The sequence below is a fragment of the Podarcis erhardii genome, assembly GCF_964252035.2.
Source record: "Podarcis erhardii genome assembly, chromosome: 6".
NCBI classification, from domain to species: Eukaryota; Metazoa; Chordata; class Lepidosauria; order Squamata; family Lacertidae; genus Podarcis; species Podarcis erhardii.
The window spans coordinates 50,773,341-50,789,149 of NC_138510.1; the positions used below are offsets into that span (position 1 = coordinate 50,773,341).

General features: G+C 40.8%; 1 protein-coding gene across 12 annotated transcripts in view; it reads left to right on the forward strand.

Moving 5' to 3' along the window:
• PTPRF (protein tyrosine phosphatase receptor type F) overlaps positions 1-15,809 on the forward strand; it is a 523,498-nt gene that overhangs the window by 199,995 nt on the left and 307,694 nt on the right. For all 12 annotated transcript variants that reach the window (XM_081865454.1, XM_081865450.1, XM_081865456.1 and 9 more), the window contains exon 3: positions 3,454-3,612. In XM_081865454.1, coding sequence (XP_081721580.1) covers positions 3,531-3,612 — 82 coding nt within the window. In that variant the 5' untranslated portion in view covers positions 3,454-3,530. The remainder of the gene's footprint in view (positions 1-3,453; positions 3,613-15,809) is intronic.

The following is a 15,809-nucleotide window of genomic DNA, read 5'->3' on the forward strand; positions in this document are numbered from 1 at the left end:
GTACGTTCCTGGCATGGTCAAAGTTTAATGATTAATAATTAAGAATAGCTATTTCAACATATTCCTCAGGATCATTAGACAATGCCGCTTGCCCTCTCAGTAGGATATAAAAGGGAAAGTATAGGGCTGGTTTCTTCCCTCAACACCAGGTTTCTCACATAGTGTGATGGACTTCATTGTTAGCCTCTATCTCCGGGCATTATACTTACAGTTAAGGTATACACATGAGTGGGACTGGGTCAAGTACCTCCTCTCCCTGGCACCCATGTGCACAATGCAAATGTCTGAAGGGAGGGAGCCTTCCTAGGTACATGTTTCTCTGCAATCCGGAACCCCGAGGGGTTGGATTCCAAGTCATGGTGAAGCAAGTACACAAAATGGCCCATTCCCTTCAGTTGTGTGGGCTGTATGCAAGGATGCCAGGGCAAGGAGCTATGTGGCATGGCCCCAGACATGGTGAATTTTGTCTCCTCTTTCTGCCTTGACATAGTCTCCTCAGGAATTGGGAAACAGTGAGTTGAACTTCCAAGTTGCTTGCTTGAAAACTTCAGCCTGTTTCCCCTCCTGCTCTCCCAAGCAGGGAATAATACTCAGTTTTTGTTGTTGTTTAGTTGTGTCCGACTCTTTGACCAGAGCACGCCAGGCACTTCTGTCTTCCACTGCCTCCCACAGTTTGGTCAAACTCATGCTGGTAGCTTTGAGAACACTGTCCAGCCATCTCGTCCTCTGTTGTCCCCTTCTCCTTGTGCCCTCCATCTTTCCCAACATCAGGGGAATATTAGGACTGGTCCTGCACTAGGGGAAACTAACAGTAAATCTTGCTCTCCATGGTCCTATGGTGTTGGTAGTTTCTGGCATGATGAGGGGACAAAGGGGTCAAAACAATGTTGGCCACAGTCCTGTTTTAATGGCTCTTCATCCAGGGTTTTGATTGGCAGAAGGCTCTGTCGAGCCATTCAGATGAGCAAAACCTGATAACCAGGAAAATGATGAGGAGCTAAAGAATGAAGTGAGCAGGGTGGCCATGGCTGGGAGGTGGAGGATGTCCACATGCCAATTACTTCCTGATTTGCCCCCTGTGAGATGACAGGCCTGTGTATACTTGGACATGACTGAGGACTAGAGGTACTGGGCAGTTCTAAAGTGACAGACGTGGGTAGGACAGAGCCACACCACAGGCTTCATTCCCCCCCCCCCCCAGACTGGGGCAAGTTAATACATGTGACCTTTCCTTTTGTGCAAATAACCCTATTCAACTTCTCATTTAGCTCTTCTATCAGCTACACAAGTGTAGTGACTCTCTTACGTGGTTGTTTGAGGATATATTTTGGTCTTCAGTTTAGAGATGCACTTGAGAAATAACTGCTGTCCTGCGAGGAGATTTCTTATTTTCTGCCTGAATTCCCAAACTCTGCATTTCTCTTTCACAGCATATCTCTTCTTTCACTTCCATTTTTGGTGAGATTATTTATTGTTTCTGAGTTTGCGGAGGAGGTGCTTGATACTTCTCCAATCCAGCCTTAGAATAATGTGCCATTTTATCAAAAAGAAGCCAGAATTTCAAACAAATTTGTGCACATTCGTTTATTCGTTTTAATTTGTAGTTTCATGGTAAATAGAATCCAGTACCCTGTCATTTATCAGAAATTAAGTCCTTAATGCAGCTATTCAGAAGAGTTAGCCATGACAGATGAACGAATTTTAGTGTTTAGGATTTTGCATTTTCTGTAATCCTGAAAGTCAGAAGCAGAATGGCTCCTGCTTGACATTTCAAATGTTTTTGGAACATAACCCACTTAAAACCAATCCATACTTTACTACTACTTCTGGGGGAAAAATCAGGTACAAGAAATACTCAAGTTAAGTGGCAAGATACAAATATGATATAGCTGACTACTGCATACACGTTTAAATGGACAAGTGGGCGGCTTAATCTTTTCTTCCTTGCTGGGAAACCTGTCTTTTAACTATGACTGTAGAACGCACTATTGGTGGTGCTAGATGCATGCTTTGTCTTCTAAGCTTCGGTGCTTTTTATTCCAAAGCTCAAAGTATAAGGTATGAATTGACTTGCAGATCCAGGAGTCAGATGATGCCCCAGAGAGTAAGAGGATGCAGAGGTTGAAACAGGAAGATAATTTGGCATATGGGGTAGGAAGCCAATTTAAGTAATAAGGATATTGATGTTGCATCTAAATGTGCAGGATTCACACATGGTTGGCAACATTTTCTGTTGATTTTATTTTATTTTTATTTCCCCCCGTCCTATCCCAAGGGCACAATGCAAGTACATTGGTACCTTGGGTTACAGACGCTTCAGGTTACAGACTCTGCTAACCCAGAAATAGTACCTCAGGTTAAGAACTTTGCTTCAGGATGAGAACAGAAATTGCACAGCGGTGGCAGTGGGAGGCTCCATTAGCTATAGTGGTACCTCAGGTTAAGAACAGTTTCAGTTTAAGAACAGACCTCCAGAATGAATTAAGTTCTTAACCTGAGGTACCACTGTAAAAACAACTTCATATGTACTAGAAGGATTCCTATTCTCACGTACTTGCAATTGTAGCTGTGAAGGTTGGCTGTGAAGGAAGAGAAATTATTCAAATGCTATCTTTATGTTATGTTAGATTTACTGGTAAGTGTCAGAATTTTCTGACACATCCCACTGGTCTCCTAAAATGTTAAAGAGTTTGGGAAAAAATTATGATAGCCATTGGGTTTCTGAGATATACCAACCACATAACTATAAAATCAAAGGTGAGAGAGATCCTCCAGCTCTTCACTCACAGTTTATGTGGCTTCAGTACTTCTTTTGAGAGCAGCCTGGAAGCAACCCATATTCTCGTCCAGCCCATCTCTTTTGCTTATTGAAGAGACATTCAGTAAAGGGGAGGATGGAAGGACAGGGTTCTGGTAATGGTCCCTCTGGTATGGGAGCAAACCCTATATATTCATAATATTCTGGTTCATGTACAGCATTTTTACATTTCCTCCCTCATCTTTTAAATCCTGGGTATGCTGATTGTGAAAATTGTGCAGTGGGAAACTTCTCCCAGCATCATGTTGGGTCCTGCCTTCAGTATTGGACAGGGAAAAGTATTTTCTTCTGAAAATGGAAGATCTCAGCTACATAAACAGCATTTTTTAAAAAATGTATCCAGTTTCAAAATAGAATGACAATTACTCAGAAAGATAAAACTTTAAACCTTCCCATTAAAAAAATTTCAGATATTGCATGTGGATAGTCTTTCCTTGTATGAAGCAAGGAGTATGTGATTTCCTTAGTATGAGTAATGCAGATCCAATAAATAAGCAATCCATTATTAGTTTTCTAACATCATAAATGCAGTGATATAGAACAAGGTACATTCTCATTTGGGTAGGAAAAGTGCTTTTAAAATATGTTTAGATTTGCTTAGGGTCTGACTCCTTTTATCTTTCTTTGGTTTGCAGGAATAAGTCTGCATCATTGACGCTGAATGTATTGACTGCTTGCCTTGGAGTAAAGGTGACTTTCTCCACTTTGGAATATGGTGCCTAACTTCAGCATCCCTGGATTTTTTGTGCCAGCAGTAGTTCTGTGCTGCTTGATGTCATCAACGGAGGCGGATAGTAAGTAGCACTCAGATGGGAATATTTTATGGCTGAATAAATTTTCAGCAGATTTTATCTATCAAAAGTTGAACCAGAACTGACTGAAGCACATTTATTTGTGACAGTGAAAGGGAAGGGCTGCGGGTCATTCAGTGTCAATTTGTTTCCAAAAATGTGTGATGCTTGCAAACAAGTCACAAAATGACTGCAGTATATTGAATCCGTTCATTGCTTTCCATTACCAAATTTTAGGTCATTTTGGATGAAAAAGAGAGGCAATAGTTGATTTCTTACAAGACCTAAGATCCCTATTTTTGTTTGAAAGCACACATCTACCATATTTTTAATCATTCTTTTTTTCTTTTTCTTTGTCTTATGCCCTGTGGTATTGACTTGAACATTAAAGAAGTCTTCCATGTGTTATCTGTGATGTTACATAGTTCTGACATATTCTTTTTAGCTATCTTATTCACAAGCTAATGAGTCATTTTGGTCCCTACTTACATGGAGAGTTTTCTTGGCCCTTTCTACATCTCTGTGTTGTATACACTTAAGACCCATCAATTTAAGTTAATGGGGAAGAGCTAAATGCTTATTGTTGAAAGTAGGTTTACTACAATGAATTTCTATGAGGGCATTTTCATAACTTGTTTTATTTCCTGCTGTTTTCCTATTTAATCTTCAAAATCTTGTGTGTCCCCCGCCTTTTGGATGACAATTATATACTACACAAATGTGTTCAGTGAATGGGTCACAAGCTAATTCAGAACCCACAATATATAAGTAAAGTCATTGTAGCTGCTGGGAAATATATGCTGAGGCAGCACATGTTGTTAAGGGCTATCCATCTCTGCTGCAATCTGTTGTTATTGGCACAGAATTGTAAATAGTAGAACTGGAGTAAAAAAGGGAGAGTGCTTTTTATGCAATCTTTTTTCCATTGAAAAGTGCTCCCCTTGGTGAAGGTGCTCTGTTCAGTGCATTCAGAGTGAGAACAGGAAGTAATAGTCATTATTCATTGTACTGGCCTCATTCTGAATTGGCTGTGTGTCATTGTGATGCCATCTACCTCATCCAGTTGTCCTTAAGATGAAAAAAGTGCAGAAGCAGCTACTGAGGACAGCAAAGCAGGTGCAAAAACATAAGCATATTTTTTGTTTGTTTGTGAAGGTGGTGGTGCACTTCCAATCGGAAAATACGTTTAATGAGGATAGGAGGTGTGGGTGGGTGTCCGGTACAGTATAGTGCCTCAAAGATGGGATTAGTAAATGTTTATTTATATGCTTATACACTGCCTCATCTGCACACAAAGCTTATTACACAAAACATCATGCTAAAGCAATCAGAATAGCACTTGCTTCCCCCTCCCGCTCCCCCAGCATTAAATCATGTGGTCTCTTCCTTCTAGAGAGAGAAATGCCTTGTGATTTTTCTCATTCCCGCCTAGGAGACTTTAAGTACCGTATTTTTCGCTCTATAAGACGCACCAGACCACAAGACGCACCTAGTTTTTGAAGGATCAAAACAAGAAAAAAAATATTCTGAATCTCAGAAGCCAGAACAGCAAGAGTGATTGCTACTCAGTGAAAGCAGCAATCCCTCTTGCTGTTCTGGCTTCTGGAATAGCTGCGCAGTCTGCATTCGCTCCAGAAGACGCACACACATTTCCCCTTACTTTTTAGGAGGGAAAAAGTGAGTCTTATAGAGCAAAAAATACGGTACATGCTGTGGACCTGAAGGGGAGTGTGGGAAAAGACAGATGGGTGGGAGAGAGGGGGCTCCTCCCCTCCCCACCTCCAAAGGCCAGTTGCCACTCCTGTTGTTTTCTGCATGGTTTAACTTTTTGCCAGTAATTAGCACTGCTGCAAATTGATGGATTCATATTCTTTCTCACAGAGTTACAGGTACAGGCATTTTATTTTATTTACGGTATTTATTCCAGTTCTTAAATTCTCCTTGAGCTGGAATAACTTGCTTAGCTAATTTTATACCATTCTGTTAAGCAGAACCAGAAATGAGGCAATGAATGATCCATGCTTCATCCATTTCTGTGTAGCGGCCACAGTATGTGATTATATCAACTTTCTGTTCTCTGAAGCAGTAGTAGTACTCCAAAAGGTTTGTAGTGTGGATTAATTGAGGATCACATGAGGAAACCTTTGGAGACCAATACTTCCTCACAAAGCCTCACAATGGCGTAACATGTCCTCCTTCCTTATATCTTATGAAGGGCTGCTTCACTGGTAACAGATTTGCTTGGCAGTGATATATCTCTGCATGGGGGGGCGGGGGGAAACATTTTTTGGTATTACTTGAAATACAACAGTTAATTTTACTTCCAAAAGCACAGATAAGCACCACAGCACGCTCTCATGCTCTGTTTTCTGTGCAATAATGTACATGGTTTTTATTGTACAACAATTATTTCCATGTAGGGAAAAGATCACGTGTTAAGCAGCCCTGAGGCATGTTGAGAAAACAGAAATCTAAGGCCTCTTCTCTCTTCCTTGCACAGAATTACTTCCTGAGTGGGAAGGCAGTTTTTGTGTCACTGCAGCCTGGATGACCTTGAGGCACACAGATTAACATAGGCTTTGTTGCATGTGATAGGTGGCTTGGTCTTGATGTGTGTCTCTAAATTCCAATTTTTCCCTTATCCGTCCTCTCTGGCGCTCTTGATAACAAGGCGATACTGTTCAGAGCAAATTGGTCTGAATCACTGCATTAGGGGGACAGAATGGAAGTGCATCAGCTGCAATTGGCAGCACTGCTGAACATTGGCAATTTCATTTTTCCTTGCTGTCTGTGTGACAGGCAGGAATCAGAGCAATCAAATGCCCAGTTAAGTGCTGACGCTACCTGGAGATGGAAATTGCGTGTTTTACAGAAAAGACAAATCCTCTAAAACACCATGCAGTTGTGGCTGTCTGTTTTCTGCAAAAACAGAATATGTTGGTGAATAACAATACAAAACGGTTGTTCAGGGGGGAAAAGGAAGCCTAGAAAAGGACTGATTGGCAACTCATTTTGTTTGTTTGTTTGTTTGTTTGTTTGTTTAATTTGGGGGCAGGCATTCGCCTTGTTTACGTGAAGATAAAATTTGCATACGCATGGCCCAGCCTACCTAATTTGCGCACAGGCATTCCCCTCTGTTTCTCTGAAATCACTGAGAAGTACTATAGGAGTGTCAAGGCCAATTAATATCTGCCAAGTGTTTTGAATGCCTCAGTTGTAAGGTGATAGTACAGAATGCAGCTATAAATGACCTAAGTCTCTGGGCTTTGTGAGAGAATTATGCCTAGAAATGGAACATAATTGATAATGCAGCAGGGTGTGCATGGATCACTTGTGCTGTGTGTATCTGAAAGCAGAGTTCCGCGAAAGCCCATAACCTAGGGTCTCCCACTCTCAAAATCTGTTTTGTTGTTACTGCAGCAGATTTTACTGCTGCTGCTCTAGCTTCTTGATAATTAGGCAGCTGTGCACATAGTAAGACATTTCAGGGTGAAATAAAACAGATTGTTGGAGTGTCATTTAGTGGGACTGGCATAAGGAATAAATATGGACTCTCTGAGAATTAAGTTTTCAGGATAGTCATGAAATATATGTATGTGACTCAGATATTTCAAAATGGAGGGATTACCCTTCTGTAACAACAACAACCACTAGGATTAGCCAGATATATTTGTTGAGATGGCATAAACATTGCTCGTCAAAATAGAGGGTGATGCCTTTAGTGGTATATGTCTGATATGTGTTTAAAATATATATACACAAGCTAATTTGATGGAACACTTCCAAATTTTCCTTTGCAGAGTATAGAATTTTTTATTTTTTTAAAAAAAATCAAATTTCCTCTGATCTGACTGTTTCTGTCAGGGTGACCCTAATTCCATTACAGCATTTTGGAAGCAATTCAGGATGATTGTTCTATACTTTCTCCCTCAGCTTCTTCGTGTTTGTCTTTTATGTGCCCTCTCTGCTTCCCCTTCTGTCAGCTCTTGACTGTGCAAGGGAAAATAGCTTTGCAGATTTCATTTAATGTTCATTTCAATTGTCAAGGAAAAGATGCTCTTTCCAGGCTTTTGGAATATATTGCTTACTAAAACCCCAAACACTGCAAATCTTTTTCTGAAAACCAGGAAATGAAAATCAATTCTTTCAGCAGAGGCCATTGAGGCTGTTGTGCGTTTCCCTCCTCTTTATTAGGCTTTGTGTCTGAGGTTCTGGGCAAGGCTTCCATTAGCTGGGGGCAGGTCTGGGTGACCCACCAGAGTTTCAGATAATCTCAAACAGAGTTTCAAATCCTTTGAAGAAGAAAAAAAAGCCACATCAGAAATGACCTGGCGTGATGGAGGAACAAAAGTGAAGCTTATATAAATGGAGGTGTGAACCAACATAGGATATGCTCAATTACCTGCACTTGACTTCTTGACATTTGGGAGGAACTGCATTTCTTTGGAGAAAGAGCATGGATGGGGCCTCAGGAAAGAGAGCAGTTCCGTCACTGCAGAATCTGGGGCTTATATGAATGTCAATTGTATGTTTTCTTCTGATCTTGTTAATAATAGTTTGCAGAACATACAGCACATGTGCACTTCTTTAATTTCAAAAAATTGAAAACCCATAACAAATGGCAACATTTTGGGGATGTGGGTTGGAGGAATAGTCTCTCTTATTAGTGGGACATGGCTCTCTCTCTTACAGTTGCTGGAGCTTACGTGGCACCTGCTTAAGGAGAGTAGACTTGCATCATAGGTGCCTGGCATCCCTCCATGGGGACTTAGTAAGTTTAATAGTTTTAGGGGTCTTACACTGACATATGGGCAAGGCATGCCATCCCTTTCTAATATTATTTTATTTTTGTTTTGTTACATTTATATTCTGCTCTTCTTCCAAAGGAACACAGGGTGCCAAGTGGCAGGCCTTAGAATGGCCTTACAGTTATAGTCTACCGTGCTTCTTATTGCCTACCCAGCAGTTCAAAAGCATACCAGTGTGAGCAGATAAATAGGTACCATTGCAATATATAGATATAATAATAAAAAATACATCATAGAGCAAGCTGAAAGAGGACTCTCTCTCTCTCTCTCTCTCTCTCTCTCTCTCTCTGTGTGTGTGTGTGTGTGTGTGTGTGTGTGTGTGTCTTAACACAAGTAGAGCCAGATACTAGAGGATGCCAAAATACATTTGGTATCTACCAAGAATGAATCTAACCCTAATGGGGTCAGAAGTCATAGTATCCAAATCCCTTTATGCACAGATGAGCACAACAGTCTTACTGGGGTCATTTAACCTGCTAACCTTTCCCCAAAGGAAAAATGTGGGTGTTCTTGGTTCTGTCATATGCACTAGTTGCTCAAGGTTTAATGAGACCTTGAGTATTAAGATGCATCAATCTTGACTGATAGTTTTTTGTTATCTTCCATTATTATTTATACGTGGCATTATCAGGATACATGACACCTCACATAATAACAGAAACAAAAGACTGGGTCCTGACCTCTGGATCTTAACATTTGAACTTAGTGGTGGAGGGCGGTAAAGAGAGGCACAGAGCTAATGAGGGCTGACATCAAGCAGATGCAGTTACTTTGGGTTTAATGTGCATTTTTATTTCTTTTCTTTTTTTTTAAAAAAAAAAACCATTCTTACAACTGTTTCTGTGAAGATTGCAACCTGGGGTATTGTAATCACCGCTCTTGGTGTAGCTTCAGATTGTGAGCAGCATTTACTCATGATATGTTAATATAATGAACCTGGAACAAAGAGATGTCATCCTACAACATATGCATATTGTCAGGGAACTGCCATCAGCCCAGAGGCGAGAGGTGGAAGGGCAGTTGGGTTACAGGGAGCCTCCAAAGATTGTGAGAAGCAGCACTTCCTCAGCCGACGAGGAAAGCCACGCCTGCAGTGGGGAAGGGGTGCAGGGCTCAGAGGATGCAAGAGGGAGCCACAGCACCTAACAAAGCGGAGGGGGGCGGGAGGCAGGTCCCCCTCTGCCCACACCCTCTTTGCGCAGTCGGTTCACGCGCCGAGAGGGGAGGTGTAGGATGGGGGTCAAAAGACTACTCTTCTGGGGAAAGTTTAAGGACTGCCCACTCCCAGACTCTGCTAGTGACTGAGTAGACATGGAATTGAGTCGATCTGCATTGTGAACGTTTTGGACAGATAATAAAGCCTTGAAAAGACCAACGGGGAGTCTTGCCTGTTCGCTCTCGAGCAACCATGCCGGCACTCATAACACATATAGACTATTGTCCCTAAATAATTATTCTTATCCTATTTCCTGTTATAGAAGGAAGCCCCATTTCAGCAGGCCTTATTACAGTGGTACCTCGGGTTAAGTACTTAATTTGTTCCGGAGGTCCGTTCTTAACCTGAAATTGTTCTTAACCTGAAGCATCACTTTAGCTAATGCGGCCTCCCACTGCCACCGTGCCGCCAGAGCATGATTTCTGTTCTCATCCTGAAGCAAAGCTCTTAACCTGAGATACTATTTCTGGGTTAGCGGAGTCTGTAACCTGAAGCGTATGTAACCTGAAGCATATGTAACCCGAGGTACCACTGTATTTAGTACCTTCCAGAGTGGTAACTGTGTTTTTCTGTTGCAGCAAAATGTAAACTTTGTGCACCACAGTCTGCAATGTGAAAACTCTGAATTACGTTACAAGAAGAGGTTCAGTGCTATTGCTTGAGGACTGAACTGAGTGAAAGTATTTTGGGCACATAATGTGTGTTGATTTGCTTCCCAACACCAGGATATTTAACAGCAACTGGTTTGTGAATGACTACCGTTAATTATAAAATTATCGCTCTGTATATTTCCCGCTGTATTACATTTCCCCCTCACTTCATTGTTTACAATCTCCTTCCCACAAACACTGTGCATACGTACCTGCTTCTCAGGGTATCAATTCATCCAACTGGTGAAGTGGACTGTAACCCACAAAAGCCTAAAAATAAGTTTGTTTGTTTGTTTTAAAAGTACTACAAGAATCCTTGTTCATACTGTTTAGTGACACAAAGGATATATGTTTTGTGCATCTCAATGATTGCATTGGCTAGAGTCACATAATACCCAGAATTGATTTATTATGTGATTGTGAAAAACATTGTCGCTTGCATTGTTTTTAATATATTATGTTGGTGTTTACATTGCAAAACTACTGTCTGTTTTCCTGGGTAAGCTTGTTTTGGGGATTTGCATGTGTTAATTACTGATGTGCTTGTGCATCACATGAAAATCCTTCCTATTGTAATTAATATTTGCTCAGATATTCTTGGTCTATCAGTATGGACAGGGAGATCAAAGAGAAGCCAATCTTCTATAAGCTTAGATTTACCAGATGTAAATTCATAAAGGATTGAATGTGGGGATTGAGGAATGTCTCCACTAGATCTATTTTGCTCATTTTGCTTTCTGCTTTGTGGTTAGATTCCTATTTATTTATTAGTATTTCAGACTGCTATTCTAGTCTATTTATCTTAGAGATAGAAAATGTATATTTTAAAAGCAGAATTTGGATAATCACATTCCTTAGAATCAGATCAACCAGCCTGTTGCAGTTTGATCTAGATAGCAAGATAAATTTTCTTGCTTGTCTCTATTTCCCCACATATAGTAAAGATTATTCAAATAAAATCAGTGAATCCAATCCTGTTGCTACTCAGAAGTATAAAGAACTAAGGATCAGGGCCATAAGCTAAAGGGGTTAACCGTACAATAGCTAATCATATGAATCTATTGTAAGCAAATTTTAAGCTGGTGAAAAGCACATAGTGGAATTTCTTGGAATCAGAGTTGTAGTGTTAAGACTACCTTGTTTCCAAATAATCTTACTACTTAGGTTTTTTTGTTTTTTGTTTAGCCAACTGAGGTAGTAAGTAGTTGCAGTGTGATGGGCATGGCTGTGAGTTAAGTTAATAGAATATTGACATTGCTAATGCCCTGCTCAGTTCATAGCTCTTGCTGATGGAAACATAAACGTCTCCTCTTGAACCCACTTGGGGAAACTACAGTGCAAGGCTTTTGAACAAATTTAGAATGACTGCAATCTGTGTAATAAGAGCAAATATTAGGATTTTAAATGAATAACATCACTGGGGAAGCAGGCAGTATGGTATTTAAATTATATTCCATAGCTTTTCATGCCCTGGAAATATGCAAAAACAAGTTAAAATTTAAAATGACAATGATGATGATATCTTGCAGCAAAAGGAGAAAATGCTGCTGGTGAAGAATTTGTGTATATAAAGCACTGCTGACATACTATCATATATAGCACCAGAGAGTCTAGTGTTCTTGCAATTTGATCCTTGAAAAGCCTTAAACATTGTCACACCTTCCTTTTCATTTACAATAATCTATAGTCAGCATTATTATACTTTACCCTGTCCCCCCAAAAAATATATATTTAAAGATGGTTTTTCGGTTCCAGGTGGTATGTCAGAATTTATGTTTTCTATTCTCAGTAAGTCTGTCTAATTAGGAGGGTGCGGACATTCTCACTCCACCCGAATTTGATTACAGCAGGGATTATGAGAGAAAGCGAGAGCTAGAGCAGCGGTTCTCAAAGGGTGTGGTAAGAGAGGAGAGCAAGTGTGGTGAGAAATTTCAAGGACAATCAAAAAACATTTAATCGTTTTAGTGTAATATATTATATTCTAGTATTAAAATTAATTGTAGAATATGGATAGATATATTTTCAAAATCAAGCACTGCTAGGAGTTTGAGAACCACTGATCTAGGGTGTAAGGCAACCTGAAGTAAGATGCAGATCTAGGGTGTAAGGCAACCTGAAGTAAGATGACAAAAAATAAACCTACAAGCAGAACTGGAGCCTGGTATTTTGGTACCCAAGGCAAACAACCTGAAATGCACTCATAAGCCAACACCATATTTTATTGTTTAAAAATTATCAACAGTTGTAATAAATTGGATAGATAGATAGATAGATGATAGATAGATGATAGATAGATAGAGAGAGAGAGAGAGAGATACAGTAGATGATATAGATAGATAGATAGATAGATAGATAGATAGATAGATAGATAGATAGATAGATAGATAGATAGATATGGATGGTATAGATATAGATAGAGTAATGTTTATCACATCAGTAGACAAATTGTAAATATAATGTAGGCTATTGAATAACACTGGCTGGTATGCAACTACGTAACTCAAGGTTGTGTTTTGGCATGCTAGGCATGATAATTTCGTTCTCTTCTGCTGCCCCAACTGAGCCAATTGTGGGGGAAGCAGACAGGATAAAGTTCTGTTACCAGGCCTGGCCCAATATATTTTGGCACCTGAGGAAAACTCCCAGAGAGGCACCCCTCTCCCCACTAGGAGAGAAGCATTGAGTGAAGATCTGTGTCAGAAAGAAGGGGAGAATAAATATGTACATTGGTATCTGCTGCCCCTGTGAATCCTAGTGCCCGTGGTGGTTGCCTCATGGGTGAGCCAACCCTGTCTGTCACATGTGAGAATCCTTGCCACTCATTAGTTGAATCATGTGCACTTTGTACATGTTTATACACACGCACACACATACACCATTAATCATGATTTAGGTGCCCCCTTGAATCAGGCACCTAGGGCAAGAACTCTGTTTCCCCCACTCTAGTTCCAGCCCTACACACTAGACTTCTTTCTGAGTAAACATACACGTGTATATGATTGCATTGCGATCCCGCTTGACATCTCCAAGATTGCAGGTTCCAAAGAAGACATTGCTTTGAATCACGACAAGATGTGTGCTAGCAAGAATAATTTTTCACAAAGCTCACTCTGATATCTCTTACATAATAAATCCAATAAATCATTGGTTTTAATTTTGCTAGAACTATCCATTCACTGTCAAGCTTGTCTTTTGTCCATTCTCAAACTCTTAATAATGTCCTTATCTCTCTCTGATAAACTATTGACAGTGTTTTCTATCACTATTACTATTTCGTTGCAATGCGTTTTCCTGCCATATTCACAAATTGGCTTGCTTCTTTGATTCTTCATCTGTAGAGAGTAACGGAATGATGAGATACTTAGAAGCTATTTCCTTTTTACTGGAAATGGCAAACTTTTATTCCTTCTGTTGGTTGGAACTTGCAAATTCTGAGTTACATATTTGGCATGGATGAATATATTGTCTCTTGCTAAATTATTGACTAATGTTCATTGCAGATGTCTGCAATATGTGCAGGAAGGAGAGATTACTATAGAACCTGCACCACCACTAGCATGTATGGATGAAATTTTGTTTTTTGTATTAAGTTTACTAACTGGTAGTATAATAGCCTAGCAGTATCATAAATGGTGTGCATTGATTGCCATCCTTGAGAAAACCACTACTAAGGTACCGTATTTTTCGCCCCATAGGACGCACCGGCCCATAGGACACACCAAGTTTTTTGGGGGGGGGGAAATAAAGGGAAAAAAAATTATTTCCCCCCCAGGCGCTTGTGGGGCCGGCAGCGGGGAGAAGCGCTCTTCTCCCCACCGCCCGCCTGCAGACCAGGTCCGGGGACAGCGGGTGGACGCGCTACGCCTCCCAGCTGTCCCCGGAGCTTGTGGGGCTGGCAGCGGGGAGAAGCGCTCTTCTCCCCGCCACCCGCCTGCAGACCAGGTCCGGGGACAGCGGGAAGACGCGCTGCGCCTCCCCGCTGTCCCCGGAGCTTGCGGGGCTGGCGGCCTGGAGAAGCACATGTCTCCCCGCCGTCAGCCTCCAAACCACATCGGGAGACAGCGGAATGGCGGCGTTCCGCCTCCCCGCTGTCCCCCGACCTTGTGGGACTGGCGCTGCGGCTCTCCTGAAGCCTGTAGAGTGAGAGGGGTCGGTGCGCACCCACCCCTCTCGCTCTTCAGGCTTCAGCGAAAGCCTGCATTCACCCTGTAGGATGCACACGCATTTCCCCTTCATTTTTGGAGGGGGAAAAGTGCGTCCTATAGGGCGAAAAATACGGTACATCTGCTTTGTTCATATAGCATTTTTATTCTAACATTCTATTAGTTGCCTTTAGAACAACAAAGCTTGCAATAGAATAGTACGCTTTCTACATACCTCACCGTTCAGAGTAGGGGTAAAAATTTCACTTTAGCACTCTTTTTAGCATACAAATGAGTATTATGATGGCATTCTTCAGGTTTCGATGGTGTTCCCATCCATTTCTGAGAATGTTCTGCATAGAGCTTTGGGTTTTGCTCTGAAATCCCTCCGGACCCTACTGTGAAGGAAGTACATCAGAAATATATGTTCATGAAAAATAAAATCAAGTGAACAGTCAGCTTCCTTGGCAGTAGAAGTTCTCAGAACATGCAAACCGTTTCAACTGTCAAGGAATATTTCAGATGCTTTCAGTTTAAACAGCATTTTAAGGAAATAGAGTGAAAACATCTTTTCACAATTGTCATTTGGTCTGAGTGTCAAAAAGGACGTGGACGTCTTTGAAAACATTCGTCTAAGAAAAAAAACGACCCCATAGAAAAATGTTTGGGGGGGGGGGAGCCATAATAGTGAGGGTTTTTTACCTGAGGAAGTACAGTTTGGGGAAGATAAAAACAGTTGTTGGCAGATCCTATGCCTTTTTTAAAATGTGGGGGGTTTGGGGGGGAGTTATTGGGTCGTTGTTTTTATTTTGATTATGTATTTTGTGGTTTTATATTTTGATTTTATTCTGTGAACTGCCCTGAGACCTCCAGGTATAGGGCAACATATATATTCAATTTATTATTATTATTATTATTATTAAACCTGAAAATAATTCAGAATCCTTAAACCTGAATAAAACCCTTCAATCAGTGACCCTGTGATTAACTCTGATGGTTGAGATGTCTGGCCACTGTATCACCAGGGTGGATTTTCTATCACATTGGGATGGTAATTGAATTATTTCGAGCATCTTGCATAGTGTGAATTTCTGCAGCCAAACTTACTGACCTTGGTGTAAGTTAGGGCATTTGTGACAATCAAGTGGCAATCTGCACTGCATGTAGACATTTAGCTCCTACAAGCCATTCATTAGCTGTTGGCCTTCTCCATAATACACATTGAGCTTTTGGCAAAGGCATGGTTGGTCACCAATAGCAATGCTGGAGAAATCTCAAAAGGGATTAATGATTTTTAGTTGCAGCTGCTGCCACATTCAGATCCCTTTATTAGTCAGCTTGGAATCTGACTTTAAGCAGCTTTACATAGATATATCAGTTTTGT